We start from the raw sequence: 25626 nt of genomic DNA, 5'->3' as shown, positions 1-25626 counted from the left end.
TCTGCTGTTAAAGAGCATCCTCAGGTCCTTTTCCACTGGGCAGTTTCCAGCCACTCCTCCCCCAGCCTGTAGCGCTGCCTGGGGTTGTTGTGACCCCAGGGCAGGACCCGGCACTTGGCCTTGTTGAACCTCCTGCAGCTGGTCTTGGCCCATCAATCCAGCCTGTCCAGATCCCTCTGCAGAGCCTTCTGCTTTCCAGCAGATCATCCGTCCCACCCAGCTTGGTATCACCTGTGAACTGACTGAGGGAACCCTCAATCCCCTTTTCCAGATCACTGGTAATGGGCCACATCAGAAACGCACAAGTGATTCACTCCTTCCAGCAATGGTGCAGTTCAGTCTGGGAGGAGCTGGGGACTGCCACATTTAAATTGCTTCCAGTACATGTGTTAGATTGTTCACAGCTAGGAATTGTTTACAGCTGGGAATCTGCCACAGCACAGTTCACAATGGGCATATAACTTTTAATGTAGAATTCACCATCTGGTCTGAAATAAGAATATTAATTTTTGGCTATTAAAAGAGTACTAGCCACCTATGAGCCACCTAATCTAGGCTCTGGCTTTTCGGAACACTAGGATAATTCTTGGATCTGCCAGATATATTAATTAAGAAATACTTTATTAATACGCAGAGAAACTGGGCCATGATATCAGAACAAAAAGATCATGACATTGCTAGAAGTTTGAGGCATCCTGGAGGATGCCTTTTCAATGTTGGCTATTTCAAATAATGATATACTGTAGTATTCTGGCAGTATTGATGCAGCTTGAAAAATTCTTAATTGCCTCCTTGGGGCTTGAATATCATTCTCAGATTTTGAAGATCAAGAAAAACCATCACAGGAGAATCTTAATTGAAATGAAAAGTCCTTCCTATCTTCCTTCCTTCCTTTCCTCTGTCCTTCCTTTCCTCCCTTTTCCCTTCCTGTTATTGTTCCTGGGCACCCTCTGCTATTTGCCTTAGGATTTGCAAGATGTAGGTTGTTCTGAGTAATATTGGAAGGAAAAAAGTTCTCCTATCCTGTGCACCTCGAGTCAGAGTGATTTCCAGATTACTCTTTTGGAAAAAATGTGAAGGTATCTTTGCATAAGATGAAAAGTGGGATAAGCAAGTTTACGTCTTCAAGTCTCTGCTCCTTGTTTCATTCTTTGAAAGGTATTTCTAATACCTCAGATGAGTGCCTGGATTTTCAGGTCATTTGTTGGTGTATGCTGGGCCTGTCTCCCCAAAATTTTGTTCTGAAACTGTGGAGGTCATTAAGTTTATAAACTTTGGATTTGATAAATTAGCATTCTTTTACAAAGACTTCTGGTAAAAGAATCCAGTGAACTCTAGAATTAGAAGAAAATATTTTAAAGCTTAGGAGATTAATTTTCCTTGCAATAGTTGTAGTTTCTGAAAGCTGTCCTTTCATTGATATGGTATCAAATAGTGTAAGCTATAACCAAATTGAAGGACATAGTAAGGCAACTGGGAGCTCACTGGGAATGACTATCATGTTTATTGCTTCTTGTATTCTGTTAAAATAGTAAGGTTATGAAACAGGAGGCTTAAAACCACACAGAATAGCTGTATTTTATCTTTAGGCTGATATAGACCTTTCAAAGGATGGAATAATGTGAACCTGTCTATGGCTGGATTTTCAGGAATGCTCAGATTCTGTTGAAAATACTTAATGTGGTGGAATGAGAAGGGAGGAGGAGGACTATTGTGCTGCCCATTCAAAATGACAAACAGCATGTAACACAGTGTCGTTTTTATGTGTTCTTTGGCAAAACCAACTCATTTTCTTCTGAAAAAGCTTATCCTGAAAAAAAAATATAAGATACATTAGAGGCACAGAGATTTTCACTGCATTGTGTGATGGACTGTAAATATGCCCAGTTGACATTGTGAAGCATCCTCAAAGTAAGTCTCTGTGTGTTGGGGTGAGAATTCAGCCCAAAGGGTTTTAGTTTACGGCCAGCTCTGCAATATTGCATTTGCTGTGGTCTCGGATGAACACTGCCAAACATGAGCACATATTGCAATGAAGAGTGAACAGAAGGTTATTGTTCTGTATGGTTTTCTTTTCACTTTGCGCTTGATGACATCTGTCTTGTTGCTAATTTTTCATGACGTGGCTATGATACTGTTTCTATTTTTTGTTTTCATGCCATTAGACTAGATCTATAACTAACAATGATTGAATCATTATTAATAAATCCCTGAGTTATTTACTTTGGGAAGTGAAGGCATGTGTTTTCTTTTTACATCATTAAATGCCTGCCTCTGTTTCCTAATGATACTCAATACCTAAGGACACTTACTTTCCTTGTTTCTGTGGTTCTTTCCTTTTTTGTGTGTGTCCTCTGTACCTGGCTGATGTTGGTTTTGGGAGAGCAGTTGATGTGCTGCTGGGAGACTGCCTGGACATAGTGTGGCTTGTGCTAAATTTGTCAGTCAGTGGCAGTATTTTGTATAATCTTCCAGCTCTTTTTAAATTAAATCTTTTAATAATCATAAAGCAGATAAATATTTGAGCAGGATTCCAAGTCTCTGCTGCCATCCAAGAACTGTCAGCAGCAGTCTTTCTAAAGTAGATTCCAAACTCAGGAGGAGGTCATTCTGTCACCAGGTGGGAGAGGGGAGAGCAGAAGTGTTTCCTGGACAGCAGCCTGGTTTGCCAGCCCACAGAGCTTCCGAAGGGTGGGTGAGCAGTCTCTGGTCACTGCTGTGGGCTGGCAGTCTGGACAGACACCCTGTGCACTCCCCAGTCTGACACTAGTGAAGATAAGAGTGTGTGCACTGATAGTGTGCAATGCCATCTCACAATGGTAAACACATTTGGAGGCTGTCATGCAGGAAGCTGTTCCTGTCTTATAAATTTCTAGCTAGCTTGTGCCAGCTAGCTTTCTTTCCATAATTCTGCTGAACCTCCTCACCCTGTTCCAGTTTTGGTAGGTCCCGAGTGAGCAAGAAAATGGAGCCCTCTGAGCCTGACAGAATGAAGCTGAGTGACATTCCGTGGCTGCTCCTTCAGGCTGAAATGGCTCACCTTGTATCCTGCAATAAACACAAACTCATGGGTTGTGCACTGAAGGATTAGAGCTATGAAAAATGTGCAAATAACAGTGATCACATGCTGCATCAATTAGACCTTCTGTGCAGTGGGCAATTAGTGTTTCGTAAAGAAACCAGAAGATACACAGTCATACGTATTTATCAGAGAGGAGAGGAAAACATCTGCTCGTGTATGTTTTGATTAGACCCAAAGGGGAATCTCAGCTTCACTCCTTTTTAATGGTCCGATAGCTAAAATCATTCTTTCTGCCTTACTTAAATGCATTTGGAAATAGCTTCCCAGAGTGCCTGAAGTGGTTTAATTACATCTGATATGGTTAGAAGAGGTCTCCAGCTTTGTGTGACAGAGCTTCCTCTAGCTGAGAGGACGTGTGCTCACTGATTACACCTTCGGTCGTCTCCTTTGCCTGGCATGCTCCTGGTGATTTACAGCGTGGCTGTGGCTCAAGAGCTCAGTGGGACAGGTCCCTTGGTGTGCTGGAGTGCACTGCCAGCCTTGTATCTCACTGCCTCGTGTCCTGCTTGGTGTGGAACTCCGGGAGACATTGCAAAGACCGACGTGTATTACCCCTGTGTTACTGATAGGGACCCTGCGCATACAGAAATGTGGCTTTTCCAGGATGAAAACTCAGCAGCAAGATTGGAGAAAGAATTATATTTGCTTTGTCTTCCACCCTTCCTTCCCCCAAATATGATTCTCTTTTGTATTTCACTTGCATTGCTCTTTGTCAAATCCAAAGTGGGACAGTGAGAACTATGCCTTAAAAAAATGAGCCCAGTCAATTTTCTTCACAATATGTTGATGGTGGAAGGAATCTTCTTGTATATATCTGTAAGAAATGGTCCTAGGATCCATGTGAAGGCTAGGATTCCTGCATTTTAGATAGCAGAATTCCTATAGCTGTCCTACATAACATTCTCTATGTGGATTTTCATTGCTCTAGTCATGTTATGAAGCTGAGCCCCAAAGTGTTCTCTTACAGAGAGACTGTTTAAAGCCTTTGCCTCTATCCAGCCACCAGCTTCATTAGGAAATCTGTTGCATTTAGAAATATTAACACTATCTTTAATTTTAGTTGAAATTAATCAACTGAAGACATTATTATAGGCATTATGAATGCATAAATCTTTCTTTGTGACAAAACCAGGCAGAACCCCCTCATTATATGAATTTGAAGTTTGAGTACTCTGGTATAGTTTTATTTTACAGGACCCACAGAAATGAGAATTCTTCCTGAAACTTCCAGAGGTTCCCTGCCTTCTACAAAATGTGACATTAACATAGGTGTTTCATGAGAGATAGATAACTTTAATCCTTCTCTGACAAAGACACAAATATTTTGAATTTAATTTAATTGTATGGTATGATCTGCTTCCTGTTCTAGGAAATCAGCAACCAAGCTGATAATCACATATTTCTGTTCACATTTTACCCTTTTTAACTGAAAATATTTCATAGGAGGGAAGTACCAGGCTTACAAGTGTGTCCAGAGACAAAGCTGTGCATGGCACATCAGTCCCCAGTGGAGATTACTTTTGCTGTAGTTGTTGCTAACAGGCATGCTATCAGGTGAAGTGGAATAATTAAAATGGCAACTTCAGCCAGATATTAAAAAGATATGAAAAGGGTGGTGGAAGCCCTTTCCTGTAATGGTTTGCTATGGATGTCATAGCACCTGAACAGCTCTTTGTTCAATGAAAATGTGTTACATCTTATTCTGCCAGCCTTTGCTTTGCAAGTTACACACAAGACAGCCTCCTGGCAAGTAGGCTTGTATGTTTTTGCTGTGCCTTTCATATCCACAAAAGGTGTTGGTAAACTTTTCAGTGCAGTTTGTCAACACAACCTTTCTTTAGCAGTTAATCTGATCTACTTCAGCTGTGATCTGCTTAGTTACGTTTTTAAACGGCACACGGGAGCAAATTAGATTAGGCTTGTTTTCTTTGTTGAAAAATGGAAAGCACAAAATCCAAGACCTGTAATATCTTGAATTACCTCAGGACCTGTTTCTGTCACGCTTAAACAAATCTGCTACAAGGGCATGGCTGCATCAGTGGTAGCTCTCTAAAGCTGTGCTGGTTTAGAAATCAGAAATTGAAGTGCATTTAAACAGATTTGTTTTTTATTTTATGATCAAAACATTTGGGCTGGGAAACAATTTGTACTTTTTCTGAATACATGAAGAGTGGCATTTGCTGAATTTTACATTCTGGTTATTCTTTCTATCTTGAAGCTTTTTTATTAAGTTGTAACCACATAGGAGGCAGTACTTGTCACAATATAATTGCATGTTGGAGATTCGTGTAAGTTCCATACCTTGAATCCACAAGTTGAAGTTCAAAGTGATACTATAGTTCATCTTCCTTTAAAAAACAAAGAGGGGAATAACACAAAACCACCCCCAAAAGTACCCAAACCCAGTGATACCAAATTATGCTCAAACATCTGAATTATGTTTTAAAGAGGAGAATTTGTCTGTTCTATGCAGTGTGAGAGTCAGTAGGTTTTTCCTATGTTATTTCTTATCCCTGTCTTTGTGTGGGTTGATAACATGCCTGAATCTTAGAGAAAGAAGAAGAAAAAGAAAAGGAAAACAGATTTTGTGTTAATTGGTAAGTGAACTGCAGTATCTGTATCTAGCATGAAAGCAGCCATTGGAATTGCAGATTTGGCTATCCATTTTGTTTCTAGGAGCTGACAAATGTACAGTTTGCAATCCTATGTAATTATGATCTGATTCTAGAGTACTGTAATTTCTACCAGTATCCAGAAATATATAATTTGAGCATAAATTTTCAGTAGAGAATGTGCAGGGATTAGTGGCACAACCTTAATGAGAATTACACAGCTTAATTCCTTGGATATGATGCTGGTATTGTGTCCTTTATTTATTTTGAGAGGTCATATTATACTGAAAATCTGTAGCAGTACATGAACAGCAAAAGGATATTTGTGGCTTTGTGTGAGAGCTGTCCATCAGTTTATAGAACGTGGTACCCCTTTTGCTTAGCCACTGGCATGTGGTGAAGGAAAAAATGGATGCTTAAGTAAAAACAATTTTAAAAATAGTAGATTGAATAAATGCTGAAATCTTTTTGATCTAGTTCTCTTGGATATTTTGTTACAGTCATGAATGACAGCTGCTTGCCAGTTTAAGAAAAACAAATACTTAGAACTGACACAGCTTTTTAAATCTAATTATCTTATGTGTGCTTTATTTCAAAGACAAGGTTACTCTTTTTGCATGTAATATATCTGTGCGAATCTTAGGAGTTTTCAAAACAACAATAAAAAGCATCATAGTGTCTTTTTTGTTTTTTTTATTCCTTCTTGGTTACTGTTTGATGGCACTGGTGAATATTTGACAAGCAGTTTAGAAAGCAAAGATAAAAATGAATGATTGTTTTATCAGCCATTTATTCTGGTGTTTAACATTCTGTGTGCTATAAGCTTTTATTGTGCAAATACTTAGCCATTTGAGCAGGTCTACATGGCAATATTTGCGTCCATAATTAATAAGTTATGTTAGTCAGTTCAGGATCAGAACCCTAAAAATTAGGTGGTGTGCATATATCAGACCCTATTTTCAGTCTGATTTAAATGAAGTGAAAATGATTTTCCAGAGTCTGAAATGCCTTGCCTGGGGGACTGACTTTGCTCTCAAGCTGTACCACGCAGAGTGTTCATGTGACAGCCTTTTAAAGCCCAGAACAATAATTTGGAAAAGGTAGTTGCAGTTAGAAATATGAATTAGTTGGGTCATGAGCATTAGCTCTTAATTTTTTCAGTAATTTGGTAACTGTGTCAGCTATAAGCTGCATACTGCAGAGGAGATTTTCAGCTGGAGATCCAAGATTTTTGGGGACACGGATTCCACGGTCTCTGAAGCTGTGAGTCTGGGTGCTAGCTTGACTCCTCTGCCACAGCCTTTCTCATAATTCTCAATTCTTGCTGGCAGCACACATTTTTGCATGTTGTATACATCTCATAGAGCAAAATTGTGTGTCCTGAAAGGAATTGCTATATCAATTAACTGCCCAACACTGAAAGAATGCAGCAGTTGAGTCATACCAGTTAATGAAAATCATTTTCCAGGCTGTATTAAAAAAATAGTAGTTTTCCAGTTTTTCTTTTATATATATACATGCACAGATATCTATCTATATATATATACTTAAATATGAGGAAATAACGTCTCGTCTGGTTTCTCTTGAGACATCAAGCTGGATAGAGCAGATAATGTATCACTTTTCTCAAGTTATCACACTTCTTAATAATGAAATGCTTTTAAAATATTTTTCCATTTATACATCACTGTAGCAAGGCATTTCACTTAGCTTTTTGTAGCACCACACAATGTACTATGAAGTGTTGAGAGAATAATCCATAGTAATTATTAGACTAAGTGATAATTTCATTGGAGGCAGTTAAAGAGAACCAGATGAAGATGATTGTCAGATGTAACAAAAATTGTCACAGAGTAGTCAAAAAGAAGTATAGTTGAGATTTTGATAATTCATAATGAAAACAGAACTAAAAATACTGCAACAACATATACCAGACCTGTTTTAAATTTGACTAATTTATGTGAAATACTTAAAGCTGATGTGCTAAGCTAGGTGTATAAATTCAAATCAGCGAGCATAGTTAATGTTTATGAAAAACAAAGATGATTGAATTTTGTGCAATGTACATGTCTTGGTATGCTACAAAAAGAGGTGTGTTGCATAAGAATACTGAGACTGTTACTTGATGTGACACTTCCAAGTACTTGTAAATGTAGTGAATTCATTTTGCTATTAAAAGGGCTATTTTCTTCAATTTGAAACAGAAAAAGCATGCCAGCATATTTGGGGTTAAATGAAGTATAGCCAAATTATGTAAATATGGATTGAATGGGATAATATAGGGTTTTTCCCCAAATGCGTCAAAAAGTAAGAAGTTTCTTTTCCTATTATGACCTATGGCATGTGATTCTGTATAGTATCATCCCATGTTATGTTTTTCCACTCCTGTTTATTTTCTCTCTCTAGTTATTTTTACTAGAGAAAGCAAGCTCCCTTGGCTGGGAGTTACACACAGATGTGGAGAAAAACATTTAATGTAACAAAAGGAAAGAAAAGCTGAAATGTGTTCAGTAATGTAGGAAGGGGCCTTTAAAGGACACATTGGAAAACAGAGCTAGAAAATTGGCTTTCACTGTACACAAACAAGGTGGGATCACAGCTGCAGCAAACTCTGACTGTGTTGTAAAGTTTTTCTGCTGCTTCTTAGGTCTTGAGAATAGATTCCATTTACTACACTTGGCTGCACACAGAAGGGAAGGAAAGGGATTAGCTTAGTTTTGAAATGGAGAACAATGCTCTTCAGGTTGTTTACTCACAGGATCATCTTCACACAAGGAACTGATAAATTGGAAGATTAAATATGTAACTTGTTTTGAAATTATCTTTGAATGCCATAGACATCACCAGGATTGAATACTTATGTCTCACTAAAGGGGAGGAAAATCACCATCCCAGTCTTATTATTACTATGGTTTTCTAAGATTTATTAAAATCTGAGAAAGAGTCTCTTTCTGTGCAGGCACTGTGTATGCACACTGTGGAAATATTCTTCTGTCTTCAGGAGTTTATAATTAAAAATCCCAGCCTGGAGGGATTTATACATATGCATCTTTTTATGCATGTGAAGTTAGTGTCAACATTCTCATGGGATTGAATTCATGGTTTTGGGGATTCAGGGCCCAGGAATGAAGATCAGGCTGTATGGAATACTTCATCTGCATAGAGTGCTGTTAGAAGCAATGACTTAGTTTTCATTGTAGGGAACAAAATAGAGGCCAAATGGTGTTTGCTACTTTTGACAGCCATCAACATCTTGCCAGTCTTGAAATCCCTATCCGTGTACTTAGGCACCAGGATCTGACAAACTAATTTTCTTCTGAAAATACTGTCCAGAATTGTCAATATTTGCTACTTGTGTAGATGGTAATACAGAGAAAGAACTCAAACCAAAATGAAAAATCTGCTTTCCTCAGTTCCAGCAAAAGAGTACTAGGTTGGATTATAAAGATAGTATGTGTGGGGAGGAAAAGTGACAAAATATTTTGTTTCACGGTTAGTATTTATCATGAAATGACATGTCTTCCCTTAGAAACTGTATTCCATAGAAACTGTAAAACCACCTGTAAAAAGGAAAAGGGAGCTTAGCTGTTTCAATTCACTAGCATCTATCAGAGTTACAATTCTTGCTGTATTTTTGTTCAGTTTTGATTGTTAGAGCAGCAAAGGTAAATGAGGTAATCTCTTTCACCTTCATGTTTTCAATAAATGGATAGCTTAATTTTACTGTTGCTTTAAAAACCCGGTAAATACAACTCCATCTTTTTCCTAAACACATGCACAGGCAGCGGGATCCGTTAATACTTTGCTGCATTAGTGAATTACCTCAAGTATAATCCATTTCAGCAGCAGCATGTTTCATCTACATATTCATGCCTGTGTTTGCATGCCTGCTTCAGGGAGAAGCCTCACTGAGCACCTGCAGCAGTGACCCTATCGTTGGCATCAATGTTTTGTTTGTTAAACACTTCACCATTAGGCTATTATTTTAAAGGCCAGCATTGTTTCTAGGTTAATTACTGTACCTGTGAGGCTTCATTCTTGCTTCACAAAGGTGTTTCCAAGAGGAGTTAAGACTTGTTTGTTACTCTCGTTTTACAGGTGTCTTGGAAGGTTGGACTGTTTGATGTACAATAGGCTCAGTAGCTGCCAACTGGACAGAGCCATGTTTCATAGAACAGGTAGAGGACAGGGAGGGAAGGGAGCCAGAAATTATCTTGTGCAGGTTTTCTCTTCATCACAGTGGCTTACAGTGTTTTCCACATCAAAAAAGCAGAGGTCTGATCTGGGTGACACCTTCTACCTGGTCAGCAGTAATGGAATGGGAGAATCATTGTGGTCCAGGCAGGGAACTCTTGTTCTGCAGTGTATGTATGTGTAAGTGTAGTCTCCTTATCCAGACAATATTTTTCCCTAGTTTCTGCTCGTTTAATTGACTGTTTGTTGTGGTTGGGTGCTTTGTACATTAAGGGGTTTGGTTTGTTTGTGCATATATTTTACTGTTTTAACAGCTGAGATTGGCTGGGTTTGGATACTGAGAGAGAAACCTGGCTGCTCGGGCTGGATCTTTCCAGTGCTGGCAGCGATGTGTTTTCGATAAAGGCACTTCCTGAAAGTCATGTCATTTGTCATCTGGATCCATCTGCATTGCAGGTACTGTATCTCCAGGTCACAGCGGGGGTTTTTTTTCCTTCACAATTTGCTCCTGTTCAGGTACTTCTCGTCAAACTACTTTAAATACAATTTTAGCATAGATCACCCAAAGGCTATTGTGTTTTACTGCTCCATCATTCATGTTTATTAAATTCACCTGTCTCTTTTGGGACATAGATATCTTCTCTTATGTTTTGTTCAGAGTTTGTGTGTGTTGAGGGAGGGTGAGAAGTAACCCAGCTCTTGCAGTAGGTGATGTTTTCATTACCTGCATTTTACTGCCATATGCTATCTTGTTCAGTTCTGTGTAATTGCAGAGAATGAATCTGTACAAATATTAGTTCAACTGATCATTCCAGGGCAGTAGTGTCAGTCCTGTAGCTCAGTTATTTAAAACATGGAATGTGCTGTAGGGAATAGTTTTGCTTTTTATCTCACTAGATCTTTTCCTGGCTGCTTATCATCCTCACTGAAAGCTGTCAGCCTAGCCATTTCAGATCCTAAACTGTAGTTTCTTTTTTTTCTGTAACTACAGTTTTGTTCTGATTTTACTCAAAGCGGGATCTCATTGCTTCAAAGCATATCTGAAGTATCTGCAGAGCTCCTGTTTTTCCCTTCAGCACTGAAAGTCTCTTGGGTTATTTGCTCAAGAATGGTCAGTGTTTGTTTTTTTTATATCCTGTAATACATCTGCATCTAACAATGTATTTTACCTGACTCTGATGGGTTTTTCAAAAACTTAAGTCTAAGTAGAACATTTAGAAGATTTGATTTCTACAATTGCTTTTGGTTTCATATAGCCCTAAGGCTGTAACAATTGGAGATCTATTTTGATGAACTGTTCTAATTAAAACAGACCAAAATGCTGTTATGGAATCATAAAATGGTTTGAGTCAGAAGGAACCTTAAAGATCATCTCATTCCAGCTTCCCTGCCGTGGACAAGGACACTTTCCACTAGACCAGGTTGCTCAAAGCTCCATCCAGCGTGGCCTTGAGCACTGCCAGGGATGGGGCATGTGCAGCTTCTGTGGGAAACCTGTGCCAGTGCCTCACCACCCAAACAGTAAAAATGTTTTCCCTAATATCCAGTCTAAATTGACTCTCTCTCAGTTTGAAGCCATTCCCCTTTGTCCTGTACTACATGCCCTTGTGAAATGTCCCTCTCCATTGTTCTTGTAGCTCCCTTCAGGCACTGGAATGCACAACAAGGTCTCCCCTGAACCATCTCTTCTCAGGCTGAACAACTCCAACTCTCTCAGCCTTTCCTTATAGGAGGGTGCTTCATTTCTCTGATCCTCTTTTTGGCCATCATCTGGACTTGCTCCCATGGGTCCATATTTCTTGTGTTGTGGGTCCCAGACCTGGACACAGGTGGAGTCTCAGGAGTGCTGAATAGAGTGGGAGAATCCCTTCCCTCACCCTGCTGCCCACACTGCTTTTGATGCAGCCCAGGACACATTTGGCTTTCTGGGATGAGACTCACATGGCTGGGTCTTCTTGAGCTTCCCATCAACCATCACCCCCAAGTCCTTCCCTCAGGGCTGCTCAATCCCTTCTCCTCCCAGTGTGTGTTTGTGCCCTGGCCCAGCTGCAGGACCTTGCACTTGGCCTTGTTTAACTTCATGAGGTTCACACAGCCCCACCTCTCCAGCCTGTCAGAGTCCCTCAGGATGGCATCCCTTCCCTCCAGTGTGTCATCACACCATGCAGCTTGGTGTTGTTGGCAGATTTACTGAAGGTGTCCATGATCCCACTGTCCATGTCAGGAACAGCTTCATTAGTACCAGTACTGACCCTGGGAATGCCACTCCAGGCTGGTCTCCACTTGGACACCGAACCATTGACCATGACTCTTTGAGTGTGACCATCGAGCCAGTTCCTCATCCATGAGGGCTCTGTCTGTTAAATCCATGCCACTGCAGTCTAGAGACAAGGATGCTGTGCCAGACTGCGTCAAATGCTTTGCAAAAGTTCAGGTAGATGCCGTCTGTGTCTCTTCCCTCATCCACCAGTGCTGTAGCCCTGTCACAGCAGGCCACCAGATATTTCAGGCATGATCTGCCCTTACTGTTGCCATGTTTGCTGTCACCAGTCATCTCCTCATTTTCCATGTGCCTGAGTTCAATAGGAACTTCCCTGGACTGCCACATCTTCTCAGGTACGATGGGGGGTGGCTTAGCTACTCCTTCTGACAGTTCCTTCAGGACCCAGAGATGTATCTCATCATGGACCTGAGATGGTCTCAAACCTGGCTTTCACCTATGGAGAGCAGTTCTTCATTCTCCTGGTCCCTGCATTTCCCTTCTGCATTCAGGCTGTGTGGCTGGAGCACTTGCTAGTGAAGTCTGAGTCAAAGAAGTCACTGAGTACCTCAGCCCTCTCCATGTCCCAGGTAACCAGGTCTCTCATTTCCTTCTGGAGAGGGCACATGTTTTCCCTCATCTTCCTTTACTCAGCAGTGTACTTACAGAAGCTTTTGTTGCTGTCCTTGACATCTCTGGCCAGATTTAATTCTATCAGGGCTTTAGCTTTCCCAACCTGATCTCTGGCAATTGTGTGGCCATGCTGAGGATTTGACTGGAGTTAATCTTAACAATTATCTACATGGAATTAAGAAAAAAAAATGAATGTGTTCCTGTTGTACATTTGCTCTCAGTTAATCTGCAGAACTGTTGTCAGACATAATGAGTGTCATAAATCTTAATGTACAAAGGACATTTAGATAAACCTTACTGGAGCAAATAGTACCAACAATCTTTCAGGAAGGTCTCATTAATTTGCTGATTTTTAAACTAGTTTGCCATCCAGGATTTGAGAAGAAAATAATGCGTTTGGTTCTGTAATTATTTGTGTAACTGCAAATGCAGTCTGCTATCAGCCATCTGCCCTGCAGGCATTACTTTCAGTGCCATTTGGATCATCAGCACAGTGTATGATCCTCTGCATCTTCTGTTGTGTGGCTGGCTTGGTGCTGATACTTGTCTTACAAATATCTGTTTCATATTTCTGCCTTTTTTCCTTATCCTTTTCCTTTATAATTTTCAGTCTTTTAAAGGGTCTTCTGCACAGGCAGAAGAGGTGATGCTGCACTCCTGGACTGGCATGCTTTTATTTATTATGTGAGAGTCACAGTGAAATACTTTATTCCTCTGAAGCTTTGCTTAAAGAAATGCAATTTCCATTTCTGCAGGAGTTCCTGGTGTCTGTACTTTCCTGAGTTCAGTGGTGACTGAGAGGTGGCCTCTAAGGGTAGGTGGTTGCCCCCTCTGCCCTCTGAACATGGCATGGGAGAAATCCAGGCACTGCTGTTGCTGTTCTTTGCAGTAGAAGGGCAAAATAATACTCAGTGTCCTTGGGTTGCTCCTCAATATCCAGACTCCTGCTGGATAGGTGGCCCAGGAAAGCAGTCACTCATTTTACTGTAAAGAGAGGACTGCAGGTCTTACTGTAAATCAGATGACTGAGCAGCTGCTTTAGGGTCAGAAAGCCTTGATGATTCCTAGCATGAGGAGAGCCCTTTCAGAGTGCTTTATCTCATTTATAAGTCTTTGATTAGCCTATGGGCCTGATACAATAATGTTCTCCCAAGTGGCTTCTGGTGTGCTCAGTTTGTGGGCCAGCAGACCTTGTTTTATGTGGGGACCTGCAGGTGTGGGGATTTGCAGGTGTTGGCATTTCTACCGACTTCACTGCTTAGGAGTTGGTTGAATTTCCCTTGTTTTAAGACCCTAAATGTGTGCCATTCCCCCCAGAGCATGACTTCAGCCTGCAGGTCCCTAGCCCCATTAATGGGCTTTTACAGCAGCATTTCATCAGTGCTGCGGGAAAGCTCATTCTTAAGGACTTAACAGTAACATTATTGAGAAGAGTTGGGCTTTATGGAACTGCAGAGACTTTACAGAGATTAAGAGAAGTGTAATTGGGTGAATATGACAGATGGTATCCAGTCAGCCAAGTGCTATCTCTTTACAGGAATTTTATTTCCTGTGTTTTTGGAGACTGTAATATTCAAATAGCACATTACACCCATTCTTGTTCTTTTGAGTCTGTTGTGCTCTTAAGGATCCCATAACCTGTTTGTCTTGACACAGGAACATAGCAGCTTTCTTCACAGCAGGAGTGCATGGAAAAGATCTGAGTGATCTTGAAGATTATTCTGGTATGGTGTATTTTTTTTCTTTCTATCTGGTTTGATCATCCATTGTTTTTTGAATTGAAGTTCACAATATGGCAGAAAAAACTCAAGATGAAAATACCCCCTCTAATTTTCCATTTGCTTCTGGTTCAGTGTTCTAAATGGGAGAAACAATTTCTTATCCAAGTCTTCATCTTTTATAATGTGAACTGTTTGTTTCAGGAATTTTCTCTGCCTATGTATATTCATTTTGCTTGTGCAAAGGTCCCTGATTTCACACAGAGTTTTTGGGTGCTGCTGTTAGTAGTATATTATAAAGTAACAAAAAGAGGAAATACAAGGGTAACACTTCTCAAACAGCGTGTTAAAGTTTAGTGGTAGTATGAGTCTGCTTGTTTGACCAGCTGTACGTTTTGGTGCTGGACTGCAGAGATGTGCTAGGTGAGATTTTGGACCTTTGTCCTGGTAAAAAAGTTATTTTTATGAAAAATGTTCCTTAATGAAGCAGTGTCAGGAAGGAACAAAAGCATTGCCTTGTTCATCAGGCAGAAGCAATAGAGCTGCTTTACTGTGGTAGACTTTTTCTTTAAAAACCCCCCTTAAATAAAATCAGTGACTACATGCATCTTGGACATTCTAATTAGAAACATTTCTTCTTAATTGTTTTTTCTTGCAATGGCTTCATGAAACACAAGCAGTTTGCATTTTCAAAGAGCAAAGGCAAAGTACTTGCTGTGAAAATAGTTATTTGAATTAAGTCTGATTTTACTTTAACTGAAATCACCCCATGTGGAATTACAGTAAAAATTTAGCAAGATATTGACTTACTTACAGAATCTTCTGCCTTCATCTCAGCAGTAAAGTGTGGAGCTTTCTGTAATCATGAAGTTCCATCCTTAAAACTTGATTGGTCTTGGGTTTCTCACTAAATGTTTTTTAAGGAACAGAGATTATTAAAAGCTTAGAATACTAAAATTCTTTCACATGTTTTCATCTTTGTTATGACATGCAGTACTTTAGTAAGCCTGGCTTACTATAAATTGAATTCAATGTCGAAACTGTTTCTGCAGAATGGATTTTGTGTCTTAAAAGAGTAGTATGAAAAAATAATACATTGACTAAAATGTGATTTTACTTTTAATGTTTTTCCTTTAAAAAACAGGAGTTGAGATGTTTGACTCGAATGCCATGATTGAAATTTGAAAATAATGCTGTCTAAAGATAATACTTAAATCTCTGTGGTCCTTGGTCCAGGCAACTGATATGAATCTTTACAATAGGTAGCTATAGGCTTGACTTCTTAAACCCAGCACTAGTAACTTCTAAATGGGTAGATTGTTCAGGTTCTGTATGGAAGGATGTTTTTTTTCTGTATCTGCTAGGAAATATATCCAGGCTCTGACCTGTCAGCTGAATTTGGACTAGACTATTACTGCAGAGCTGAAAGGCTGTTTACAATATTATGTATAGTGTAAAATTGCTTTTTGTTTTAAGTGGGTCAGAGCCATAGCCAAGATGCCAGGCAGATGCACGATCCTTGATCTTATAGATGTAAAAATTAATCTTACTGGATCTTCAGGATACTTCAGTGTGCTGAGCAGATTTCTAATATGTATGCATGCTCTTCAATAATTCAATTTTCATGAATTATAAAGTTACATCTCTCTATTAAATCTGACTGAGTTTCATGCTGCTCCTGGGATTTTCTAGCATCACATCAAACATGTAGGCAGAATTGTTCTAACAGCCTCTCTCTCTCTCTCTCTCTCTCTGAGATTATTTCCTGCCATCTTTCTGTCACAGTTTTTCTGCTGTACTGGGCCTTTAGTTTCTGACCATTCCAGTTATTTGGACCAGAGTGCAATAAAAAGACTGGGCAGGACAGGCTGGGTCCTCACCATGTGCACAACCTTTCCAGAGGGATGAGCAATTGATTCCTGCTCTTTTGAGGAAGGGCAAAGGCTGTGCTTCTGCTTACACACTTTTATGTTTTCCAAAGAAATAAAAGGCAGAAATCCAGAGCTGGATTTCAGCTCTTGGACCCTGGAGCATCTGAGAGAATGCCAGGTGCTGTGGTGAGATGATCTGCTAAATCTTTCTGCAAGGACTCAGTGAAGTGTGAGAAAAAGGGTCAGTGGCACTTACACAATTCATCTCAGAGTCCTCTGCAGATGTTTTTCAAGGGAGCAAGAGCCTGATGGAATTGCTATGGAAACAGAGCTTATATTATTTATTTATTTACTTACTTATTTATGCATGCATGTATTTAAACCCTGACTTCCCTTAATGGCATATCTTGGAAGTCACCCAGTTTCAGGAGACTTTGTTCATTGGAAATTGGGGAATGTGAAATGTTGGCTGCTGGTCAGCAACTCCAAGGTCCAGCAGTTCTGCAGAGAGCACTGACAAAGTGCAGTCTGAAAGTGGAGTGCTCTGTTGTTGTAGCAGAATATATAGGCTAAACTGAACCCCTTTTGTATTTGAAGTTGCAGAAGTGTTATTAGACATGAAGAAAGGGCAGAACTGCAGCTTTCCAGTGATACTGGAACCAAGTAACTGTTAAAATAGATAGAGTTGGTGGTAATAATGCCTTTTTTAACATTATCCTGTGAAGGATTCAGAAGAGTGCTGGGGGCAATGCATTCTCATACCAGTACAGCGTCCTGGAGGGGGAGAGGATTGTTGAAGCAACCATATTCTATTGAATCTTGGTGTCAGTGAAGAAAGCTGGAATTCAGTTTTGTTTGTTGAATGTTAAATGCAAGGCTTGTCATTTATGCATGCCTAAAAAAGGTTGTGGAAAACTACTCAGAACTTTATTAAATACGAAGTGGATAAGGACAGAGCTGGAAGCTCCAGATGACATTGTCATCTGGTTTTCAAGGTATGCTGCTCTCAGTCTCAGCTTTGATTGCATATATTCAGAAGCTTAAAAAAAAAGTCTTGCAGTAAGAAGGGCAATGTGGAGAGGTGCTTTAGCATTGCAACATCCATAGTTTTTGGATGGAATTTTATATTTTTTTGGCAGTCCTCTGGTGTATCTGATAGCTGCTTTGCGTTCCTAGAATGCTGAATGCAAATCTGTCTGATGTTATTTAAACTGCCATGTTTACCATGCTACAGCTGACCATTAAGAGACATACAGGAGCTGTGTCTGAACCTGAATTTGCCTTGTTGTGGCTTCCCATGCAGGCACAGGACATTTTCCTGCCCCCTTGTTCTGTTCAATGTGTCATGCCAGGACATGGATGCTGGAATGATGTATGCATTGCTGCCTCTGCAGTTCTTGGGGTCTCTGTTAGCATCATTGCATGGTTTTGGCTTTTTTTCAGGCATTGTCTGAAATGAGGAGGATTTGTTCAGGCCATTGAGCCTGAAACTTTACACTTAGGCATCTTTTACTCAATTGTTTGGCCAAAATTCTGCATTAAGGTAGTTCTGCTTTCTGACAGTGCAGCTAATACTGCTGCAGCCATAGTGAAACACTCTTCTACACACCTGATATTGTATACCATAGAGGAATGTGTGTCTTCCTTTTATAACTTCTGTAATTTATAAAATGAAGAATGCTTGGTGTAAAGCAGAACATTTTTATGACTGTGAGGGGTTTTTTTCTCTAATCTTTTTTGTGGAGTATGGGCAATGCATTACTTCTGCCAGAGATGGTAATTTCATACCTGAGGTACTTGAACAGCACAGTTTCAATCTGTGGAACATCAGCCTTTTGTAGCATATAACCTAATAAAAATTGTAAAAGGCTGATTCCACCAGAAATGCTTAATTATAGGTCTTTGATAATGCTGGCATTGGAAAGGGGGCATTCTGCATGCCTTTATTAACTGTTCTAGCTCTACTGCAGTGTTACTGTCTCCTAAAGACTGTGAATTAATACATGAGATTCACATTTTTAATGCAATTTCCATTGCAATACTGTTGGTTTGTATGTAGGTCAGAATCCAGGTTTGTTTGTCCTGGATCTTGTTTTTTTTTTCTTTTTGATTGTTAAGAGTGATATAAGAGAAGGGGCTAACATTTTATAAAAGTGTATTGTAGGAGAAAATTAATTTTCCTTGTAAGAAGCCATTGTTTTTGTTCTATAACACTATTTTCCCTCTAGATGACCTATTACTGTTTAAAAGATTCAATTATCTATGTTCAATGTTTAACTATAGTGTCCTTACAATAGAGACCTTTGTTCTCCAGAAAAATAAAGCCTAGTCAGTAGTTTGCTAAAGTACTTTACAAAAATAGCTTTTTGATTTCAATGCCAGTCTTTAATATCTAATTAATGAAAATGATTGAATGCACAGGAGCATTCAATGCTCCCAACAAGCAACAATTAGCAGAGAGAAATATGGCACTGAGCAATGCTGTTCATCTTGCCTACCTCTAAATGTTCAAGTGTGTGGCTTCTCAGGAATAAATATCCAGGAATATTCAGGAATATGTTATGCTTTTCAGTGTGCAAAAGATTAGGTGGTTAGTTTTTCTACCATAATTTTAAATACTGCTGAGTTGCTAAGCAGTTCACTTACACTCCTCCCTTTTTCTAGGCTTTACATGCAATTTTTCAATTTCAGTGCTCTATGCATTGATGTTTTCCATTAGAAGAGAGTGGAAAAGAATCCAAGCTGTAGACACTGGATTTTGCATTTCTTTGTGAGCTGCCTGATTATATATTTTTGTTGAAGTTTGTGTGAGCCAGAGTTGTGCAATTTTTTGGGGACTGCATTTAAATCCTCTGAAGCCAAGTTTTTTTCAGTTAGGGCAGGCACACTTCCATGGACATAGTGGGTTTTGTATTGATAACTCCTGTGAGAGTTTCCTCGACTGGGTGCTGTTAGGTGTTGTTTTGAGTGATAAATTTGTTCCAATTATGTACTCTTTGTCTTTGCAGTGTTCTGGATGATGAGGGGAGCAGCCTGCGTCAGCAGAAGCTTGACAGACAGGTAAGATTTTGGAGGAGGACCTTGCTCCCTAAAATCTGAATCCTGGAGTAATGAAAACACTGATAATTGATAGAAAATTGCATCCTCTGATTGGGGCATGCAGAAGAGAGATCTTTGGAGGCTGAAGTTAACTCAGAAGTCTAATTTCCATTAAAATTTGTCTTCTGACTGTGGTTTGAGTGATTCCCACTGCCTTGGACTTGTTTTAAGCTGTTGTACAATGTATTTGTTACCCCACTGATGGAGCAGTCACACCAGCCAACAGAGGTTAACCACAATGGTTTTTTTCAGTGGATTTAGCTCTTATGGCTGCAACCTAGTGGCACTGTGTGCTGTGTTGCCTATTTTCTGACTGCATTCCTACATGACTTGCACAAGGGAGTCAGAACATGAAATCTGAGGGAATTGTGTCATCAAGCTTTAATGGGAGTTGAGGTTTCTGCTTTTACTTTTTCCGTGGTCACCCTCTCAAAAAATGTTGTCATTTTTATAGTTAAACCTTGTGGGTTTAATTTTATCCTTGTCTATTGCCACTATTTCATCAGCTTGCATGTCTAACATCATCTCATTTTCAAATTCAAGTACTATTTATGCCATAATCCTGTACTTAATTCTGATTATGGTGGAGTCATGTTGAGGTGTTAACACAACTTAGGGAGCTGAAAGAGTTCACTCTCCATTTTTATTCCTCAGTTTTATTGCATCTCCTTCCTAGAAGCTAAAATATCACTGTACAGAAGCAAGGAAAAGGTAAGGTAATAGATAAGTAAAATTAACAGTTCAGTTCTCTAAAGTTGCGGAAGAGGGCTCAAATAAAGTCCCTATGGTGCCAGTGGATGCCAAAGGTTTTGGTTTTCTAGCTGAGAAATTTAAGTGTTTAATTAAAGTTCATCTATTATAACTGTTAAATTAGGCTTGTGTCCAGTATTATCACTCGATTTTAGTTTGCAATTACCTGCTTTTAATTTACAGAAACTGAAATTGGCATCTCTGCCTCGTGCCCTTGCTTACCCTCCCATTGCTTCACAGCCAGTATTCTCACACTGTTGTTTTCCCAAGGGTTATTTCCAAGCAAGCTCTGACAGCTGGTGGGCTGCTCAGAAAGATGTATTTTAATTATTTGCTGTTTTCAGCAGAAGGTGTTTCAGCAGTGGGCTGGTTGTGGTGGTTTTTTGGAAAGGTTTCCTGTAAGCCAACATCCCAATCTCCCACCTGCCAACTGCCACCGCTGTAGAGCTGGGAAGGGGTAAAGCTGACCATTGTTTTCCAGGGTAGGTTGCTGCTGTTTGGAGGGCAGTAACAGATGTTTTTCTCTGTCTTTTCTCCAGAGAGCACTGCTGGAACAGAAGCAGAAGAAGAAGCGCCAGGAGCCACTGATGGTTCAGTCCAACGTGGACAGCCGGGCAAGGACGCGCAGGACGAAACATTCGGAGGAGCAGGCCCCGCTGGTTGAGTCCTATCTCAACAGCAACAGCAGCACCATATATCATGGTACAGAATGCCAGCTCCTGCAGCTGTATTTGCTCAGAGTCCTGGTGTGGTGCTCATTTTATGCTCAGGAGAACAAAAGCTCTTGTTTTGCATGTTTTAGTAAATCATTGATATATCCTTCACTCGGGATAAAACCATCAGAATTTGCAATTCTAATGGGAGGGAGCAAGGTACCTATCTGCCATTTCAGTGCTGAACTGGGAAAGAGACAGCTTGTCCCTTCTGCCATGGCTATTAAAGTGTCTTCAGCCTTGGCTCCTACTAAGTGAAGCTGATGGGTTCCACTCTGAATGTTCCTCTGCATGCAATTTTGCTTAAGCCTTACAGAGGTAATGATAAATTTGAAACCTGTTAACTAAGTTCAGCTAGGACTGAAGATAGTAATTTCAAAGATTCTGTGTTTCTCCAAAGTCCATTAAAACAGGTAGAGAAGAACATTACAAACTTGTACAATGTCTCCATTTTCCCATTAAAGATTATAGGATCCAGTAGGGATAGAGTCACTTCAGGTGTCACACCTACAGGGGAAAAAATTATAATGCCATCTCTTTTCAAAGACCTTAATAATCAGAAATAAATCCTAAGGGAACCAGGCATTATTTAGTTCTGTCCTCATATTGTCCATGCTTTTTGTCCCTCTAAAATGATATGTGTGTACTTTTCCTCAGGATTTCCTAAGGGGCAGCTTGGGTAATCCTTGTCCAAAATTTGACTCTTGTTGATATCATTCCAGGTTGGTAACACCTCCAAGATCTACAGAGAGCAGTAATTTTCCAGTTTTCTTGTTTTGCAGATCATTAAGTTAAATGTAATTCATAAGGGATTCATAAGCTTCAGTAGCAAAAGGCTTTATTCCCTGACTATTGGTGAGTTTGTGGGACTGGAGCTGAATCAGTATCTACTGATATTGATTGGGAATGCAGCTGGCAGATTTCTGGCTGGGAATGGTGCTAGGTGGCAGGGTACTTAGGTTTTGGGGTTTACACATTAAATCTTAATATGCCTTTGTGAATCTAACTCTGTTAAAAAAACCAGAAACAACCAGTATCCTACTCTTATACAAACAAAAACTTAACCCAGCATTCAGTTCAAATTTCTGTCAGTTTTACTCCATGTGCTTGACTTCTTGTCTCCCTGTCATTTTGTTTTCACTTGGTGGTCTTATTTTCCATGAGAAAAAGGTGGTTATTTAGTTTACAGTAACAAATTCTGCTCTGAGAAGTGCAGGTTTCAGAGTCTTTCCTCCTGGTTAGCAATTGGTGGAAATTTTTAGCTGATTACAGCTACAGAATTTACTGTTAGAATCTGGAAATTGCATTGCTTTTAAGCAATGTTGAGGTTTTGGTAATAATGGGCTTTTTTAATCTTGTTTCTATAAGCAAATAGGATACCATAAGTGGTTTCAGATGGAGAATTATTTTTTCAATTTACTATTATTTAATTTTTTTTTCTATTAAATACTAAAAAAATTAGTAATATTTCTCTTTACTGCCTGTTTCTCAGGGTCTGGTATGTAATTTTTAAAGATTAAACTGAATTGCTTTCCAGTCTAAACCAAAATATTTGATTTAGCACAAACATCTAGTGTGTTTGTTTTTTAATCAGACAAAATAGAAATTTTCTCTTTTTCCTCTTACACTCAAGAGTTTATTAAAGGTGCAGAGCTATTCTGAGGAATATAGCAGAGAGAGAGTGCCGTTTACTAAACCACTTATATTGAGAGTTGATCAAGGTTTTAATTTTCACAAACCTGAGAAAAAGACATTATCATCACATAATTGGTAACAAATTTCATATATGAACTAACTGAGCTAAATTGTACACCAATTTGCACCAGAGTGGATTTTCTCAGTATAAGTGAGATTAACTGTGCTCTTAAGGTAAAAGTGACCCTTCCTGTCATATTATATCACACCATTCATTGGAATACTTAGGATTTATCCTCCTTAAATCAGTTTGTTCTAAATTTGTCTCTCAAACCCTTTTAATGTTTCACAAGGTTTCAGAGAAGCAAAGAAATATAATGTTTCTCATATTCAACATGACATTTGTTAATCCCTTGGGACAGCTCTCCTTGCAATAAACCGTGCAGTTTGCAAGAGCCAGCTTAGAAGAATTTAATTACCTAGAGCAGGGTGTTTTATTGCCTTGTAAAATCCTTTGTTAGTCACGTTGCTTTTGAAAATATTACAAGAACTCTCAAAATGTCCTTTTTTGGTGTGGCCTTCTCTGGGAATGTGCTTAATATCTTCAATTCCCCAGTTTGCAGGGAACATTTTTGGGTTTTGATGACCATTTTTAACTGTTGCATTGAGCTTCAGGGCTGGCAGGTTTTTTCCCCTTCAATGAAAACATTTGTATGTGGCAGTGTCGGATGCATGAGACAGCTGGGCTGTTTCTAAAGAACTATTCTGCTCTTTTCCGTTCATTTGTGGCTGTTATGGGCATGCTGATTCCAAATTGAGAATGGCTCTTTGATGGGACTTGATGCTCTACTGAATGAACTACACTGCTTGGATGAGCATGTTTGTGAAATCAATTCCTGTGCTAGCAAATGCTACAGAAAGAACACTTCTTTCCACCTATCATCCTGCTCTACTCTCTCTTTTAGCTTGCACTGGTTCTGTGTAGCACAAAAGTACTTGTTGATTTCAACAAATAATTGGGTGCCTGTGTGGAGATATCTCTATGGCACTTTGAGCAAAGTAGGTCAGAGATAGCATCTCAGCAATTCTCAGATGCTGGGCTTTCTGTGCTGGGAAATTCTCCTTCATCCACTGCCACTGCTTATTCTGATGCCATTAACTGTGCTGGGAAATTCTCCTTCATGTACTGCCATTGCTTATTCTGATGCCATTATCTGTGCTGCAATGGTTCCCTCATGGGCAACTCTACTCTGCAGTAAAAACTCATTTAATTCCAGAATAATTATCAGAGATTGGAGTAGAAAGTTAGTCATTCTTGTTCTGGAATAGAGCATCAGCCTGGTGAGCTACTTGTGGGTAGATAGGGTAGAACACTGTATTTTGCTGGTTAAACTAATTGTGTATTACCAGAAATGCCATAATTTTTTTTTCTTAGATGACTTCAAGGCAGAGAAATGACATATTGGTAGGACAAAATGGTATTTATGTTCCCTGCCAAGAGTTGCTAGCAATTCCTCTGGGTACCATGACTCTTTTAAGGAGATGTGTGCTCTTCAAGTGAGGAAGTGGCTCTGCAGAATCCACCATGCACGAGTCTCCACACAGAACATTTCTTCTCATTTGTCCCGTATTTCACCTACAGATAAAAGTCTTCAGATACTGTACCTTGTGAATGACTTGCATGTAGTATTTCTTTTTTAAACCCTTTTGTTGTTGGCATAATGCCCAATTAACTAATAGCAGCAAAAGTTACCTGCAGGAACTGAGATGAATTAGGCTGAAAAGACCAACATGAGATAAAATCTCCTTGGCACCCAGGTCTATAAGGGGATAGTTTGAGCTGGAGTCTCAGCCAGTGGTAACACAGTCATCAGCACCTGCAGATCAGGTACGTAGAGTTAGGGCCCACATTTATCTGCCTGCCATTTCAAGGAATAGGTATCCTTCCACTGACTTCCATGATGTTGTTCCATGGCTCTGTTTACAATAAAGCCTCTCTCTTTCTCAGCTCAATTGCTATTTCATCATTATAAACAGCCACATAAGAACCAATAGCAACTTTTTGTATTGCTATTAAATTTAAATTCTAAATAAAAGACAACAAAGGCTTTCATTTACCAGAAGAATTTTAATCCTTCTTTGTAGGAAAGATCACTTACATTGTCTTCTCCTCATGTGTTCTGGTTTATTTTCAATTCAGTGTCCTTCATAAGGACATATTGGTACATGTTTGTTTAAGGTTTTTTTTTAAATTTTACTTGCTGTTCTGTAATATGTCACAGTTATATCTGCTTGCTTGTTTTCATGTATTTTTACTCAACTTATTTTGTGAAGTTTGTTGAAAACCTGAACAAACATTTTAGCCTGATTTGACATTGCAAAATTCTGCTACAAATACAGTTCTTTTCAATCTGGATTGCAAATACTGAGCATTCCTGGAGCCAAATAGCATGCAGAGATACACTAATTACTGCAACAATTTAATTACATTATTTAATTACATTTAATGCAAATGCTGAAAGCCCATTTTTACAGAGATTTTACTTCTGTGAAAATGGTGAATTTCCACTAGGGAGTGATTTTTCTTTTCACAGCACTGAGGAAGGCAGAGATTTGAATGAGTGCCAGATATGCTTTCATTAATATTGCCATACTTTGTTGCAGCTGTGGTGTTTTTATATAAGACTTGAAATTAAAAATGTTTTCAATTAGATACTCTCAGAGTAATTTCCATTGCAACTTCCAATTTAGCGATTTAGATTAACCATGTGTAAAAAGGCAGAATGACTTTTTTACTTTTCTCCTCTGGCATTTGGCAGCACATCTAGGTGTAATGGCTGTGTGGTGTGTTAAACAGACCTCTGATGACAATTCATAGGTTTGGTTGTTAAATTTGACGTGTCATTCTGCTATTTACCATGAATGATGAGAGAGAGTTTTCTGATGAGCATCCTTAGCTGTCAGCTTTAAAAGATGACATCAATTAAGTATTAATTTTAAAAATCATGTATTTGCCTGCTCATCAGAAGAGTGTCTCTCCATCCCTGTTTTCCACTGAC

General features: G+C 39.3%; 1 protein-coding gene across 6 annotated transcripts in view; it reads left to right on the top strand.

Annotated features, from left to right (window-relative positions):
- Positions 1–25626, top strand: part of TUB (TUB bipartite transcription factor) — a 144502-nt gene that overhangs the window by 78056 nt on the left and 40820 nt on the right. For all 6 annotated transcript variants that reach the window (XM_030949072.1, XM_030949071.1, XM_030949070.1 and 3 more), the window contains exons 2-3: positions 19379–19430; positions 20759–20921. In XM_030949072.1, coding sequence (XP_030804932.1) covers positions 19379–19430; positions 20759–20921 — 215 coding nt within the window. The remainder of the gene's footprint in view (positions 1–19378; positions 19431–20758; positions 20922–25626) is intronic.

The sequence above is a fragment of the Camarhynchus parvulus genome, chromosome 5, assembly GCF_901933205.1.
Source record: "Camarhynchus parvulus chromosome 5, STF_HiC, whole genome shotgun sequence".
Classification (NCBI taxonomy): domain Eukaryota; kingdom Metazoa; phylum Chordata; class Aves; order Passeriformes; family Thraupidae; genus Camarhynchus; species Camarhynchus parvulus.
This window is presented reverse-complemented; position numbering and strand designations above follow the sequence as displayed.